General features: G+C 39.8%; 1 protein-coding gene and 1 long non-coding RNA gene across 3 annotated transcripts in view; one reads left to right on the forward strand and one right to left on the reverse strand.

Annotated features, from left to right (window-relative positions):
* Positions 1-2,777: 2,777 nt before the first annotated feature.
* entrep2 (endosomal transmembrane epsin interactor 2) overlaps positions 2,778-15,831 on the reverse strand; it is a 78,395-nt gene continuing 65,341 nt past the window's right edge. Inside the window, exons 4-12 of one of the 2 annotated variants that reach the window (XM_088297349.1) lie at positions 15,482-15,613; positions 12,196-12,303; positions 11,277-11,437; positions 8,850-8,985; positions 7,804-7,882; positions 6,953-7,729; positions 6,734-6,805; positions 6,035-6,354; positions 2,779-5,139 (exon numbers count right to left, since the gene is read on the reverse strand). In XM_088297349.1, the coding sequence (XP_088153475.1) occupies positions 4,942-5,139; positions 6,035-6,354; positions 6,734-6,805; positions 6,953-7,729; positions 7,804-7,882; positions 8,850-8,985; positions 11,277-11,437; positions 12,196-12,303; positions 15,482-15,613 (1,983 nt within the window). In that variant the 3' untranslated portion in view covers positions 2,779-4,941. Of the gene's footprint in view, positions 5,140-6,034; positions 6,355-6,733; positions 6,806-6,952; positions 7,730-7,803; positions 7,883-8,849; positions 8,986-11,276; positions 11,438-12,195; positions 12,304-15,481; positions 15,614-15,831 lie in introns of both variants that reach the window. The other variant, XM_088297350.1, reaches the window with a different exon arrangement.
* On the forward strand, positions 13,185-14,441 carry LOC148336831 (uncharacterized). Its single transcript, XR_015843253.1, has 2 exons — positions 13,185-13,546; positions 14,080-14,441. It is a non-coding gene; the product is annotated as an uncharacterized LOC148336831 (long non-coding RNA).

Genomic DNA, 15,831 nt, shown 5'->3' on the forward strand with positions numbered 1-15,831 from the left:
AGCATTCTCCAATGGGACCAGTGGTACATAAACACTTTTTATGTCATTAATTGAGCAAGGCAGAGTGTTCTGCTCATGATTGTTTATGCACCTTTGTTGTTATTGCTGTTTCATGTATTGTTGATACAGCAGAAACAGCGAGTAACCTACGGAGTGTCAACAGTGACAACAAAACAGAAACCCATCAGTCTCGCCACTGTTGGGCGCAGTGAGTTGCGAATAGTCAAAACAGCATTATTCAATAGCCTTTTAGTGGCTTAAAGTATCTGTCCAGCCAGGGTGGCACATTTTTACGAACAAGCTGAGTCTATATATTTTCTGATCAGGAAACTGAAATTAGTTATCATTTTCTTTTTTATCCATTTGTTTTGGAGAAATAAGGAAATAAGTGACAAATTGAGAAACAGCTACTTTTAATGAGGAATAGGTCACCCCTCCACTCTCTCCATGTTTCACTCCAAGTCATTTCAGGGACCTTTTACAAACTCCCCATTGGAAATCATTTTACTTTGATTGCTTATAATAGCCAAAAACGGTGATCAATTTTCACCAAAATTCATGTGGACATCCCTACCTATGACCACTTTCAACATATAAAAAGGATTAACCTCTCCGTGACTGATTTATATGAGAATGAGGAAATGTGGAAGTGAGCAGAGGTATATAGATGATTGCTGGGAGGAGCGCACACTGCTTCTTTGAACATTGACGCGAGGCCCCGACTAAAAGCACATGCCACTCCAAAATACGCACAGTTCAAGAAGACGTCTTTAGCTGAAATCGACGCCCCCTCACTCTCACCCCAAAGCTGGCTGCTGCAAGCGGTGTCTGACATGAACACGACTGCTTTAGAGGACAAAGCCAACCGTGACATGAAGCTGCAGGTAGAGTAAGGAGCTAATTGTGTTGTGCTAATGCATTTTGTTTTTACGGCCTGAAGCTAATTGTTGTTATTAACCGTGCCGTCATCCTACTGTTAGCTGAGGAGGGAAGTGGGCGGTAAGTGCTCGAAATATAACCAGTCGGGGTTCGTGTGCACATTCTTGCTCTTCTCCACTTCAGCCTGTGTAAGTGGATAATCGATCGGCACTGTATTTTTGATTTTGTGGAGGTGATCACAAAAGCTCACATTTGATGTCAATAAATCCAAAGTATTGTGCAGAACGCTTTTATACTTTCACAGGTTGAAGTGGACAAGAGTAGTCACGTGCATATGCTTTTTGGCGGCGAACGCTCGCCGTTTTAGACAACTGACCTGACAAAGCAAGCAATATTACAACGCTTGCCTCCCTGCTGTGACAATTTAATTTTGAACAAGGAAGATACGTGACAATACAATATTGTAGAGATGGTCGAGTTGCATACTCCCCAGCATGCTTTGCAGCACAGTTTCTAAGTAGTACTGTAGTTTTAGTACTGAGGTGTCAAATTCATTTTTGTCAACAGGCCCCATTGCAGTTTTGGTTGACCTTAGAAGGCTGCTATAACTCTGAACATTGGGGCGGAAAAAAATCTCTCTTTCTATTGACTAGTAATAAAATAATGTCCAAAAATGCTATTAAAGTATCTGTGGCATTAAAACAGAAAAGAAGAGACAGTGTCATTTCTTGTGTTTGGAGAGGATTTTTTTTACTAAATGAAGAAACATTTACCTTCATCTTACAATACATCACCTCCAAAAATCTCCCAACCTCTACATTACACTACCGTACAAAAAATAGAAGTTTGCAATAAATATTTATCCAATAACATGACAAAAACCCTTAAAATATAATAAGAGCTCATCAAAGGTGTTGAGGCATACCTTTTTCAGTGCTCCTACATGTCTGCCACTTAGTGGCATTACTTTACTTTACAAGGACATGTGCCACAGTATTAATGAGCTGTGCCCCATTAATAGGTGACAGGCCACTGCGGGTTTCAAGAGCTATCAAGAAAATACGTTTGTGTGCATTTTTTAATGTGTTGGTTGCATCCACCTGCAATGTTTCCTGTACAATATTTTATTTGTGACCTGCTTGTGATGGACATGATCTGGTCCTGGAAATCAATGTTGTGTTTTGAGCCACAGGTAAACCACACACACTCACGCGCACGCACACGCACGCACACACACACACACACACGGCCGCACACCCCCACACACGCACGTGCACAGTGGCAGTAAAAGGCAAGTATGCAGAAGCACAAGGCATCATGGTTACATAATCAAAGCACCATATCTGATTTAACGGTGTTCTTGGTGTTTGACAGTACATGTCAACAGAGACTTGCACGGCTTCTTTTAACACGCGCAAACCAAATTTATTTAACGAGCACAAAAACAACTACAAAATAGAATAGAAAGCCTTTATTTTCACATTCTATGGTGCAGATGCAACAAAATAGAGCTTGTGAAAAAAAGACAACCACTAATAAAGTAATAACAATAACAAGCACGGCCAGAGCAACAACATGGCCATGCATTGATGTCAAGTAGGGGGGCCACGAAATATCATTCAGTGGGCCGCAAATGGCCCCCGGGCCACAAATTTGAGTTCATTGGTCTATACCAACAAGACATTGTCGGAACAGATTGGCCATCGAAGAGTATTCTAATGGTGCAGCCCACAATCACTTTTGCTGGAAATATGTCTACAGCACACCAATAATGAAGCAAACGTCTTGGTCAGTACGAGACAAGAAAGAAGAAAAAAAAAAGAGCCTGAAGAAAAGAGCAAACGAAATAGTGGTTGAATAACAAAAGTAGTGCATTTTTCTGCAATAATTGCATTTAATGGTTTTAATGCCCATATTTTGTTTGACATCTTTAAGTCTGTTGTTAATGTCAAGCAACTGTACTGAAGAAAATTGTGTGAGAATTTTTTTAATAAGTGCTGGCAGCGTTAATGGCTGTGAGATGCGTTATAACTAACTTTGGAGTGAAGCTCCTCCAATCTCTCCACCGTTCCATTTGCCCCTTCGTGTTGATTTTAAAATTCTCCTGGTTGCTTTTAAATGTCATAATGGTTTGGTTCATTAGTACCTGTGTGATTTGCTGGCGCCATACTCCCGTCTTGTTCATTGTGGTCGGCGGATCTGGCTTCTTGTGGTTCCAAACACTAAAATAAAGCAGTGAGGTGATGGGGGGCCGTTTCACTGCCCGCGCCAAGATCACAGAACAATCTCACTCTGAACGGCAGATTTGCCAATTCACTCCCTGTTTTTAAGCCTTCCTTACTTAAGTGCTTACCGGTATGTACTACCTATTTTCTGTTGCTACTAATTGACAGAAGAAAATACATAGAATCCCTAAAGGCCTTGCACATTGGCAGTCCAATGAAATTGCTATTAATGTAAGAACTTAAGTGGTTTGGTTATTATCATCAAGACAACCATGATAAATCGCTACATTTTACTTCTGAAATTAAGCTCTTAAGAATACTGTGCATCTCATGTTTTTGAACACAGTGTTGAATGCAACAGGACCCATAAAGAAGTTGCAAATGAAGGTGGCTGCATGAATCATCAGGACGGTCACTGAAAACACTTGATGATGTCCATGAACTCCATACTTCAGGGAGTTATAGACTGCAAAATATTTTCTCAAAAGTAATACAAATTACAGTGTATTCAGTATTAAGTCATTTGGTTCCAAAAGCAATTCCCTGAGATCTGGCTGTAATTTCTCAATATAAAAATCCCATAATGTTGTGCCGTTTCCTTAAATTGTGATACTAACTCCCTGTTTATCGTGGTGTATGTTCGAGACCCAACCGCAGTAGGTACAAACTTGGAATACGGAGAACATATTTAAAAAAAAAAAAAAAAAAACAGAACAGAGAAAACTCCTGCAACCAACTTTACGGAAGACTCTACGGAAGACAGAAAAGTTGAAAAGCACTGGTCCGAGGGCGTTATCGAATACATGAGCACACTTAGAAATGATATCCCACCACTCTCATGTGAGGAGAACAAGGGATTTCGATGCTTCATGAAGGTTGTAGAGCCCATATATGAAGTTTCCTCTCGAGACGCAATTGTATACGGACCGATGCCAGAGATACATGACTGCGTTGCATGTTAGAAACTTGTTCATTATTTTATAGATCTTCGAACTTATTACTGCATTTGAAACATTCTTTTCAATACAGTACTGTCTTTATATTTGCATGACAGATTACAGTAGATGTGTTCGACAATAAAGTCTGCGCTATAAGGCAATGGCAAGTGACAGCAAAGGGAACACTGTAATGGAAGACACCAAAAAAAAAATAAAGATCCATGGATAACATTATATATTTGTAATATTTTGTCCAAAATATAGTATACAGTAACTTCTATTGGAATAACAACACAAATCAAAAGGTACAAACTTATCTTTTATTGGAACACTGATAAGAAATATAACACAATGAGGTAAGTTAACATGTTTGTAATGTTCTTGAACCTGTGGCACCACAAAATATTCACCACCCGATCAGAAATATTTCCACAAAATCCTCAAACATTGACTAGCAAAGCCCATTCTCTCCAGTTCACAGTTGATTTATTTAATATTTATAATATTTCTTCCTGTTTCACACCAAGACAAGAAAAATACCAATACTGTAACACAATATCGTTTGTCTGTGAATGACAGATCTCAGTTTAGCGGCAATGTGTTTCATTTTCATGAAACTCAGTGTAAAAAAATCCCCTGAGGGAGAAACATTCTGTTTTCTGATGAGAAAAAAAGCCACTACAGACAGGCAGGCTCAGTCTGAGTTTGCTACTATTTCTGCTGATGACTGTGCAGGAAATATAGTTTGAGCCTCTTCCCCTTCCCCACAGTCATGATGTGCAAACGTGACCTCGCAAAGCCGGCCTGCTTATGAATCGCTGCACAGCAAAATGAAGCCGTGGCATGAGCACTTTGGAATGCCCTCATAGCTTAGACGCAGGTCCTTGCGAAGATGGCGGTCAGAGAATCGTTTCTTTGCACTCAAGGCTTTGTTCAAAGGGAGGCGAGTCCAGGGGATTGGTACAGGTGCCTGTAGTTTGAGAGAGATTTTTGGGACGGCGCATGGAAGGCGAAGAACTTAAAGCACCGCAGCTTTGGAGGTGAAGATCCTCTTGGCCACGTTTCCTGGGACTGCCATTGATGCGCTGGGTCATCACCTGAGTACCAACACAGAAACATGAGCTTACCTGAGGTTTCATATTGTCAGACACTCTACCCGGTAAGGTCGATTGCTTTGTTTTTGTTGTTTAATGAAGACATTTGGGTTTCAGACCAAAAGATTAAAATGAGGAAAAACCAAGCCAAAAGTGATACATGGACTTATAAATTTAATTTATACCTTGACCATTCTGTTGACTCAATTTACTCTTATATCAAATGTATTCCCCCACTGAATTGATTAAAATCTGTTCTTGGCTACCCAATACCAAATCCTTTTGTCGCACATTTTTTAGATAACGAAAAATGACACTGCATTGTTAAGCGTAAAGAAAAACTGGTTTTACAACGTGTCATTAAGCCAAAAGTCACAGACACAAATACAAGCGCACACCTAGACACACCCACACACATGTCGTTATGTCTTTAAGGGGTGTGGCTTTTCCAACTGAAAACAAATATTTCTTTCACGTGAGCTGTAACTTGTATAGCGCGTTTTTATCTCGGTTACTCGAAGCACTTGACACTATTACCTCACCTACTGACTGATGTCAGACCATCAGGAGCAACTGGTGGTTCAGTATCTTGCTCAAGTATAGTCGTAAGATGTCATTTTTTTTTCGGTCCATGTTAAATACCACAATATCGGATAATTTGACACCAATCACATATTGCATGTTTTTCCAATACTGTATGGAAAAATTAAAAAAATAAGATCCTGCACTACAGCCACATAAAATATGAATGTTAATTAATTTATTATTATTATTATTATTTGTAAGGGAACTATTGGAAAAAAAAAAGGTCAGTATGATGCAGTGCTCCATCTGCGTACCTAATATTGTGACTGGTCGACATTCAGAGAAAGAGAGCGGGACTGTAAGATAAATGTACCTGGTCTATGACATTGGCACTAAATATGGCCTCCTCCATGTGTTTCTCATCTGACTTGATGACACACTTGATATTGTTGACAACTTGCTGGACTTCAGGTGGTAAATTGCAGCTTGAATGCTCCAGGAACTTGGCCACCAATATTTTAGTGTCTTTATACATTTTGAGGTCAGCCAGGGATTGCGGTCGCTCTTGTGAGGTGTGTTCTTGCAGAGCTCTTGTTTTAAGGTGGAGGTCTATTTTTCTGCTCTCCTTTTGCTGCTTCTTGGCGCATATGTAACTTGGTTTGCCTCCAACAGCTGCTGAAACGCCCGATTGCTCTAAAAATGAGACAAAGGATAACAGATGTGCATTGGTAAAGAAAAAAAAAAATACTTTTTTTGTAACAATTTTCCACTGTGGTGCAGATCAATTTTAAGTCTTACGCTTGGTGAGGATGATGGATTATCAAGAAACCAGACTAGATTGATGCTAGTTTGACACAAATATATGGTGGATTGTTATGATTACAGTTGTATAATGTAAAAATGAGCATCCAAAACAGACAGTAGAAATTAATATCTTAAAACAGCAATTAAATAATGAGAAAAATAACCCTTAGACTACATGTGGAAATGGCTCTGTATTAAACATAAAATACATATTGGCCAGAAAGGAAACTAACGTGTCACTATTGCATAAAAACATTTAAAACTTTACCTTGCTCTGGCGATGTACGAGCGGAATCAACAACTGAACTATTAATTGCACAGGTGGAGACACAAGATTCTCCTGCAAAAGTATAAAAAAGAGCATCTCAAAACGTGAACCGAATGTGTCCACTGAGATTAGTTGGCGACACGCCATGCAAGATTGACAGTGATAGGTGAATGACGTTGTTGCGATGTGGTTCTCAGGGGAAAAACTCAAATCTCTTACTTCCGGTAGTGGAGGAGCAGGAAATTGGGTCACTGGTGGAGCGGACAATACGTGCCAGCTTGCGGTACCTCCTGGCGGCACGGAGCACTCGAGGCCTCTCTGCGGGTGAACGTCCACTTTGAGAAGAGGCGGAGGGAGGCTGTGGAGTCGAGGAGGGGGACCAAACACTAAAGCACAACCGGGGGCCTCGTAGCCTGCTGGGAGGGGATGGAGAGGGAGAGGGAGCTAAGGGACTGATGGCTAAGGTCCCCCCAGAGGAGGCCACTGAGGTGGGGGAGCAAGGCTGAGGAGGTGGGGAGATAGCGACCGCAAGCGGGAGTTTCCGGCTCATCATTCGTGCTTTAATGAGAGAATGTGGCGATAGTTTCGGTGGCTCTTCTGGCAAATGTTTGGCTGATGCAAGCTCATCACAAAGGTGCATGGAAGATCTGAGTTCCTCACATCCGTGTGAGTTGTCTGCAGAATCCTCTTGGTCCAGATTGCTGTAGTTTTCGGAGGACCAGTCCGGAGAGCGTTCAAGGGACTCCTGTGTGTGTGGCGACTCACTGAATCCAGTGTCACTGGGCCGAGCGTCGGTGTTAGTCAAGCCGTGACGGCAGCGTGTGCGTGTACAAAGCTCGAGGCTGGTGCAGCTGCCGTCGGTCGCTGCTGTGTGGTGGGTGCTGTAGGGAGAGGAATCTGAGCCTTGGACTTCAAGGGAACACAAGTCCTCAGAGGAGCAAGTGTGGTCGTGATCAGCAACTTCGGACACCATCAGGGATGCACTGTCTACAGAGGCTTGAAATGTGACATAAATACATCATCAGTAATAAGAGAGAGACCACATTTATTATTTAAAATCCAAGTGTTACCTTGAGTGCTCAGTCCTGCTGTTGTGTTTCTGTCACATAAACTGGATTCAGTGGCCTGTTGTTCAATACTGGTGGTGACCTGTCAGCAGTAAATAATTAGCTAAATAATATTTGTATTTATTTATTTTTTTAGTTTCTTTTATTATTATTATTATTATTATTATTATTATTATTATTATTATTATTTTCCAATGCAGTACTCAGGACGTGTTTAAGTAGCAATTGTGAAGCAAGTGATCTCCGATACCAAAAACGAACAGTAGAGGGCACTACAATACCACATCACGTTATAGCCGAAAGATGTATTATTCATTTTAAGGATAACTGTTTGAAAATCCAAGTACTGTGCAAGTATTTACATCATATAACATGCTTCTAATGAGTAAGCAAGATGGTGACACACAAGTTTCATTATTTTAAAACGTTTACAGATGTATATCTGAATCGGAATCCGCTATTATTTGATTAGATTTTGGTTGTGTTATTTTATAATGATATCTTTTTTTAAAATTTTGATTTTAGTCAAATGGAAAAAAAATCTAACAAGAAAATGTTGCCTTCAGAACATTAAACTTTAGTTGAATTGGTCACATTTTTGCAAATTGAAATGAGTCACAACGACAATCTAAAACACTACGCCGGCCTTCAAGCTTTTATTTTTAGCTGTAAAAAATAAATTCAGGGAAGGAGTCTGCACACAGACCAGAGAAAAAAATTCTCTCCAGGGAGAGTTCCTGAAAATGTTCCAAATCAGCAGCACATAATGCTGAAATAGAATCGCTTCTCACTGTGACTAAAGAGTAAAGAAAAAGTCAGAGTAGAGCAGAGAAAGTGTAGTGAATGTCTTAGATTGTCCACCAATATATACATTTTCAGACTTTTAAACCAACTGTGTTTTAACTCGGAATCCAATCCAAAATAATAAAATAAAACAATGGATTTGTAGTAGTTTACTGAAGACGCAATTAAACTGAACTACTTGAAAATGGGCAGTGCACTCAACTGGTCAAGCAGAGAGTCTATCAGGAGACATTGACTGTCCTCACCTGGCTAGCAGGAGTCTGCCCCACCACAGACTCATATGGTGGGGGCAGGTCCGTTGGGTAGAGTGTCCCAGGGCTGTTGATAGGCACCCCATAAATAGCGCTAAAGGGAGAATGGGGGAAGTCCAGGTGCAGCCCTCTGTAAAAGACATCATTTCAATATTATAAATCTTCATAGAGAGGGAATGACATTGGCAACCATTTTCAACCCTTTTGTTCAACACTAAACTACATCATACACACATTGCTTGACAAGTTTCAGGTTAATGCCACAGCTGATGAGGCCACTCCAAAAGCTTCCTTTTACTTTGAGGTAATCAGATGTGGGTCTGGTCAGTGAAACTCAGCTTTCCCCCCAAAAATGTGATTAGCTGCAGTTAATTTATGATTTAACAAGGAAAGCATTTACATTTGAAGCCTCTATTTTGGTAGGCATCCGTGCGCTCGGCGTAAACAAAGGTTTAACTTCAATTTCCTTTGTATGAAAAATAATAGTGAATCATAAGTACTGTGCAAAAGTTTTAGGCCAATATTTCATTTGTTGTTTTAGCAATGCTATTAAGTCGAGTGAGATCAACTTTGAATAAATCTGAAAATTCTTCGAGATTTGCCTTCGGGCTTGTTTGTCCATCTGTTGCTGGTTAATGTAGGATGGCAAACAGACGCGAGGTGCTACTGTGAATCTCAGTGTTGGACACGTCCAAATGGTACCATATTGACTAAGATGGCAAAAGAAACAAAACAAAACAAAAAAACACTCAGAAAAATAATGTATCCAGAATGTAATGAAATATAAATGGTTGTTGAAATGTGACTGGTTGTTCATTCACACATCCTATATCAGCAAGGTATATAATCATTGGGTAAAACTGCTGTTGGCAAAAAAAAAACTATTCATGGTTGGATGTCATACTTAATTTCTTGGAAGACCTGCTCAAATCTCGGCATTAAAATTCCTCAATCCTGTTTGGTTACCAATTTGTAAAATAACAATATTCCATGTATCTTAGTTGTAAACACATTTTTTTCTCTTGTTTTTATGACAGGCAGCCATCTCAAATTAAAATAATCCCTCTCAATATGTGAATGAAATACAACCTGAGAATTTCCACAAGCTGCAATGTGATGTCATGACACACTCCTGCCTGCTCACAGGAACCCTATAAATGTTGCTCCTGTCTTGTTTATATTTATGGCCAGCAGATGTGCATGCGTTCTAGAAAACTGCCTCCATCAGCAGTACTCGCTCTTGGTTTACAATCTATACTTTAAAATAAAATGAGTTACTCCACTGCAAGTTATTTCACGTCCAACCATTGCATCCAAAACTAATCAACCAATGAAATATTCTATAGCTTAGGGTTACTTGGTCTCCGAGCCTAAATCCATCTCCGCCTCCATCCATCGATTTTTGTCCACTTTCTCTTTTGTGTCGAGGATGAGTTGATGCCTATTGCAACCAATTTTGGCAAGTGCCAGGGTCCACTCTGGCTTGACGCCCAGTCAACCAAGTAATCGTAATCTGCCGTTTTTATTAGTCGCGCTCAAGTTTTATTCCTCAATTAAGTTGTCTAGGCATAGCAAGGTACGCCATCGCAAGAGTGGTGACGTTCTAATTAAACTTACACTTTTCTATGACGTGAAAGTTAAATAAATTGTGATTAACTGCTTGAACCACTAAGAACTACAAACACATGACTGAAGTCAAACAAATGTATCCCAAATTGAATAATCTACTTATTGACAATATAATATTCCATATCGTCGCTGTCCTGTGAAAAACGTATGATCAATTTTGTATTTTTTTTTTAAATTTTCACGTGAAAGTGAAACTCCACTTACGTAAAAATAAAAAATGACAGTGTTTTTCAAAGGACAGTGATGATATACTTTAAACGTCCAATGGTATTTGCGCAACAAAATAATCATGAACGCTTACCTCTTATTATCTTGCATAAAGACATTTAGTCTACATTCGTTCATTCAACCTGCTTGTCCGTGGTTTAGCCTTGCCCAACTAACTCTAGAATGTGCTTCTGTTTTTTTTTTTTTTTTGTTTGTTTTTCCAACCCTCTGCCTCTATTCCTTGGTTGGGATCACTTATGCAGCTTAATTGTACTCTGTTATGAAATAGCAATGGTTACAGTTTAACTTCACTTCTCAATAAAAATGTAAATTCACAAATCATTTAGAGTGTTCAATCAACCTACCATGCATGTTTTTGGAACGTGCGAGGAAACCCGAGTACCCGGATAAAGCCCACACAGACACAGGAAGAACATGCAAACTCCACACAGCAAAACCAGAGCCTGGGATCAAACCCTGCACCACTCAACTGTGAGGCAGAAGTACTAACCAGTCGTCCACCGTGCTGAACCTCATAAGCAATAAGAAGAATGGCATACTGATGAGAGGTCTTTAGCTTCTCACCTCTGTCCATCCATTGATGGTGTGCAGGTGTACTCCGGAGGGTAGTAAGGCGGTGGGGGAATGGGAGGAATAAACTCATCAAAGTCCAGTGTTTGGTGGAGGATAGTTCCATGGGGAGTCATACAATCAGCATTTAGCTCTCTTGTACGATGTGGCATAAACTGAAAGACATCAAAAGAGACACGCTCTCGTTATAGAAGTCCCTGTTTGTAATTTCAAACCATAAAGTCCCCAACAGCATCCCCCCAGTTATTAAAGTTTATTCTGCTGCTCTGTTGTTGTTTCAGTGATCAAACTCTGCCAAGTTGCAGTGCGATTTCAACACGTTTTTCTTTGAGGTGCTACTGCAGTATTTTTACTTTTCCAAGTGGATTTTTTTTCGACAATCAGTCTGCATTTCTCCTTTTCTCTGGACTGCCTTTGAGCTACTTAACTGATAGTATGCTGTAAAAAAAAATCAATACAGAATGTAATTTCATTCTGAAAAAAAAACTGAATTTCTAATTGTTTTTGCTCGGGCAGAGTTGCTGCTTTTGATCTGTTCCGACAAATTCAATAACTATTTTAGGTGCGAAAAACAAATGGAGCTTGGTCATGTTAATTTCCCTCATGGCAAGAGGTATTAAGATTTTGTTAAGATTGCTCCACATAAAATGACAGGAAAGGTTAATTCTGAGAATATTACACCTTTGTGGAACAAATGCCAAGCATTTTATACACATTTTCATTCCTTCTGCAGGAGGACAGGACACAGGTCCTGCGACAGTTGTCCTCAGCTGACTTTTGCAAAAATTATTTTTCACAGGCTTGGGATGAAGAGTGGGAATCCCAGTGTGTAATTCACTTCAAATGCGATCGCAATCATTTTCCCACTGAAAGCAAAAAAAAAAGACCTCCCATTATAATTGTCCGCACTCACCATCTGCAGCACATCAGTGGAGACAATTTGCATGCAGCACATGGCTGTCGCTAGGGCACAAACAATGGTGGAGATGACGTTTAGGGCACATACGCTGAACAGCAGCTCCTATGAGAGGGAACAGGAGAAGAAGACGAAGAGATGACCCAAAAGGACGAAGATATAAATGTAAGGATAACACGTCAATGCAAAAGCAAAACATAAAGTGTGCTGACAAAAAAAAAATAAAAAAATCCAGAATTCCTCAAGAGTCAGCAGAGACACAACGGGTGAAAGAGTTGTAACTATATGTGCTTACAAGGATCTTCATAAACTTGAACTCAAAGCCTGACTACAATAACAGTACAAGGTCAAATGTAATATGTCGATTATATGGGAGAACTCAACTCATCAACAGACACCATCATACTGTAAGCCAAGAAATGTTGCCAACTGCCCGGCGCATTCTACATAAACCTTTAATAACTGCACCATCTGAATGAATTTCCTGGTGGGCAGCACAGAAACACCACCTGCATGGAAATTGGCTCTTGGAGCAGAATTTGTCTTTGAGACAGAAAAAGTTTAAAAGCACATAGAGTTAAGTGAAAAGAAAAACAACCCCGACATTGGAATACAAACACTTTATCAATGTAAGATCCACAATGCACAGCTGGACAGTGCTCCTTCCAGCACACTCTGCGTTTTCCCTACTGCGTGGAAAAGTGGAGCCCTATCCATGGCTGTTAGCTTTGTTTGTTCCAAGACACAAGGTGGACTTATCACCAGCCAAATGAAAAATTGCAAGCGATTCCATTGACCTTCCTCTGCACGACCTTGATTCTTTTGAAAACTCTAACCTTGTCTCCTTCATGCATGCCATGCTGTGATCATTTCGGGCATGTGCAAAGTGTCTCAGTGTTGAAGCACTTTGAGCGCCTTGTAAGTAGAAAAGCTACAAGTGAAAGCCCACGTGTAACCCAGGAGAGAAAACGCCATTTTATTTTGAAAAAACATTATTTTGTTAAGAGGAAGTGTACATCTCTCGTCTACTTGATTTCCTGTTTGGAGTGTCATTCATCTGATTATGACTTTCTGATTCGTCAAAGTCAAGTTGTCCCGCCTTCTCGAGACGCTATCTCGAGATTAGCTGTGTATATCGTTCTTTTCCGCTTGGACGCCCAACTGAAAGGTTGCGTGACGATATCTAATGCTAATGTGCCGTTCGGTGAGTGAAATACTTATTGAAGTTGATATAAATGTGACCAATAATAAAATGTTAATTGGGAAATGTTTTATCTTAAGTGTGGATACCAGTGAGAACTGAGGGTCTGTGACAAATCGACCGTGTTCGTACTTGAACGTCGTCTTGGTGAGTCGCCATGCACTTGCTATGGACTGTCGTAAAAACGTTTATGTGAGGCTAACGCTAAGATAACGTTAAGCTAATGCTAATCGCGAGTGGAAATGTACTGCTTGTTTACAGTGAAAGAGTTGATTTTACTTGTTTTAAGGTCTTTCTAAAGCAAGGTTTATGTTGATAAACAAATGTATAACTGCTCATTTTGATGTAATATGTGTTAAAAGTGAAATGTTGAATTGACTCAGTTATGTTTGTTATACAATTATTTCTTTATTGAAGTGATTGATATGTAAACCATAAAACATGGTTATTGAGAAATTGGACATATTGAGAAATGTGTTTATTGTTAGCTCATGAGTTCATTTCATGTGTTACAATGACAATTTGGAAAACATGCATGTAAATTAATAACTGTTATAAATGTGATATTTAGATGCAGTATTTATGATAATTGAAAACTATAGAGCTATAGCGACTGATGATACTGGAAACTGATAATAGACTTATTAGCTGCATACAATAATTTCATTATTGTTATGCAGGCTGGGTTTTTTGTCTTGGCATTAAACCAAGATCCGAAACTGAATGGATTCTCCTTTGATGGAGATGGCGAGCCTGAGCCCAGAACCACATCTGCGATAAAGGAACCACAGTCTTCACCAACTTCTTTGTGAACATCACGTGGTAACACACCTAATTACCACCACGACAAGACTTTTTTCCCCAAGACTACCGGAAAGAACATTGACTGACTTAAACAAAATATTACTGAGCTCAGTAGGACTTTGGGATTATTATTTCTAATTTTTGGGATTTGTGATTTATTTTATGTATATGATGCCGGCTGTGAATTTGTAAATAATTGTTTTGTTTTCCATGTTAATACAGTTATTGTTGTTGCTCATTTCTGCCTCCAGCTATTTCATTCACACACCTATCAATTATCACTATTGTAGCCTTCGAGAATCTAGAGTCTGGTCCAATTTATTAAATATCAAACTAACACTATCTTTAAGTAATCGGGGGTTACACACGCTTGGACAAAACATACAAAAAGTGATACAGCGATAATTAACCACCGAGAGATAACATGTCCCAAGCCAATCAAGGGCGAGTTTTTCACAAATCTGCTCTTTCAAGTTATTGCGATGCTCCAATCCTGCTGATGAATTACAGCCCCTTTCCCGAATAAAAATCACTGAATTTGAAAGTGGCCAGTGTTCTATACGCCCATGAGACTAAACTCTGCAAAGGGAGACCAGGACTTGCACAAGAATCCATCAGCTATGTCGTGATTATTACTAGTAGCAAGAACAGAGTAACAGTTATGTGGAATAGTAAAGACTCGGGGGAGCGGATCATGACAGCTTCTGGTTCGACATAACTCAACACCTCTGACGACTTAATAAAGGTTTATTGCCCGGATTCCCATATCTCTTTAATTGAGGAATGATCACGATGATAAATGCGCTTGATCTTTCCTCTTTTCAAAAGCATGCTTCATCCTGAGGAGTCTTTCATTTGGTTATCAATGTTTTATAATCAATCAGGGACATTCAATGAATGCATTTGATTGCCGTCATACAATAAAGGTACCGTGACACATATTGTATATCATTCTCCTCGAAGCTTCTACAGTTGAGATAATCTTTCAAGATCCTGCACTTGCAGCCAAGCCAGACGAGTTATGTCTTACATGCTAAGGGCTTTGTCACTTGGGGAAAGAAAAATGTTGTCGCAATTTTTCACTTCCTCCCTAATTAATCTGTGACTGGTGAAGATGGGAACTGCACACACGTTCCCACGGGGAATGTGTCGCGCAACGACGGATCCGACTTGATATCTTTTAAAATGAAGATATTGAGGAGTCTTGCACTGAGAAAACATGTTAATTTGTTGAAAGCATGCATTGTACATGGAGGTAGACGAGGCAACACAACACACCTTGAGACGTAAGCGTATGGTATTGCAGTCCCTCAGCGGGTTAAGTTTCAGCGTCTCTCCAAGGTTGTTGCAGCTTGAACTCTGTTGCTGTAACTCACAGCAAACACACACTCCATCGCTGTCAAACTTGAGCTGGGATAAGAGGAGGAGAACGTGAAAATTCACTGATAAACCCGCATCAGACTTGGTGGTCTACAATTATTAGTTGGGGTGGTTTATATGCGTATGTTAGGTGTAGTTAAAAAAAAAAAAGTGCTGCTGTTTTACATCGAGAGGGCAATTGTAAAGGAATACACGTGTAACAAATGACACACTGAAATATGAAGAGCGACCCAGGGAGAGATTGCAGT

This window comes from Idiotropiscis lumnitzeri, chromosome 5 (assembly GCF_059441095.1).
Source record: "Idiotropiscis lumnitzeri isolate Australia: NSW breed Sydney's pygmy pipehorse chromosome 5, RoL_Ilum_1.0, whole genome shotgun sequence".
Classification (NCBI taxonomy): Eukaryota; Metazoa; Chordata; class Actinopteri; order Syngnathiformes; family Syngnathidae; genus Idiotropiscis; species Idiotropiscis lumnitzeri.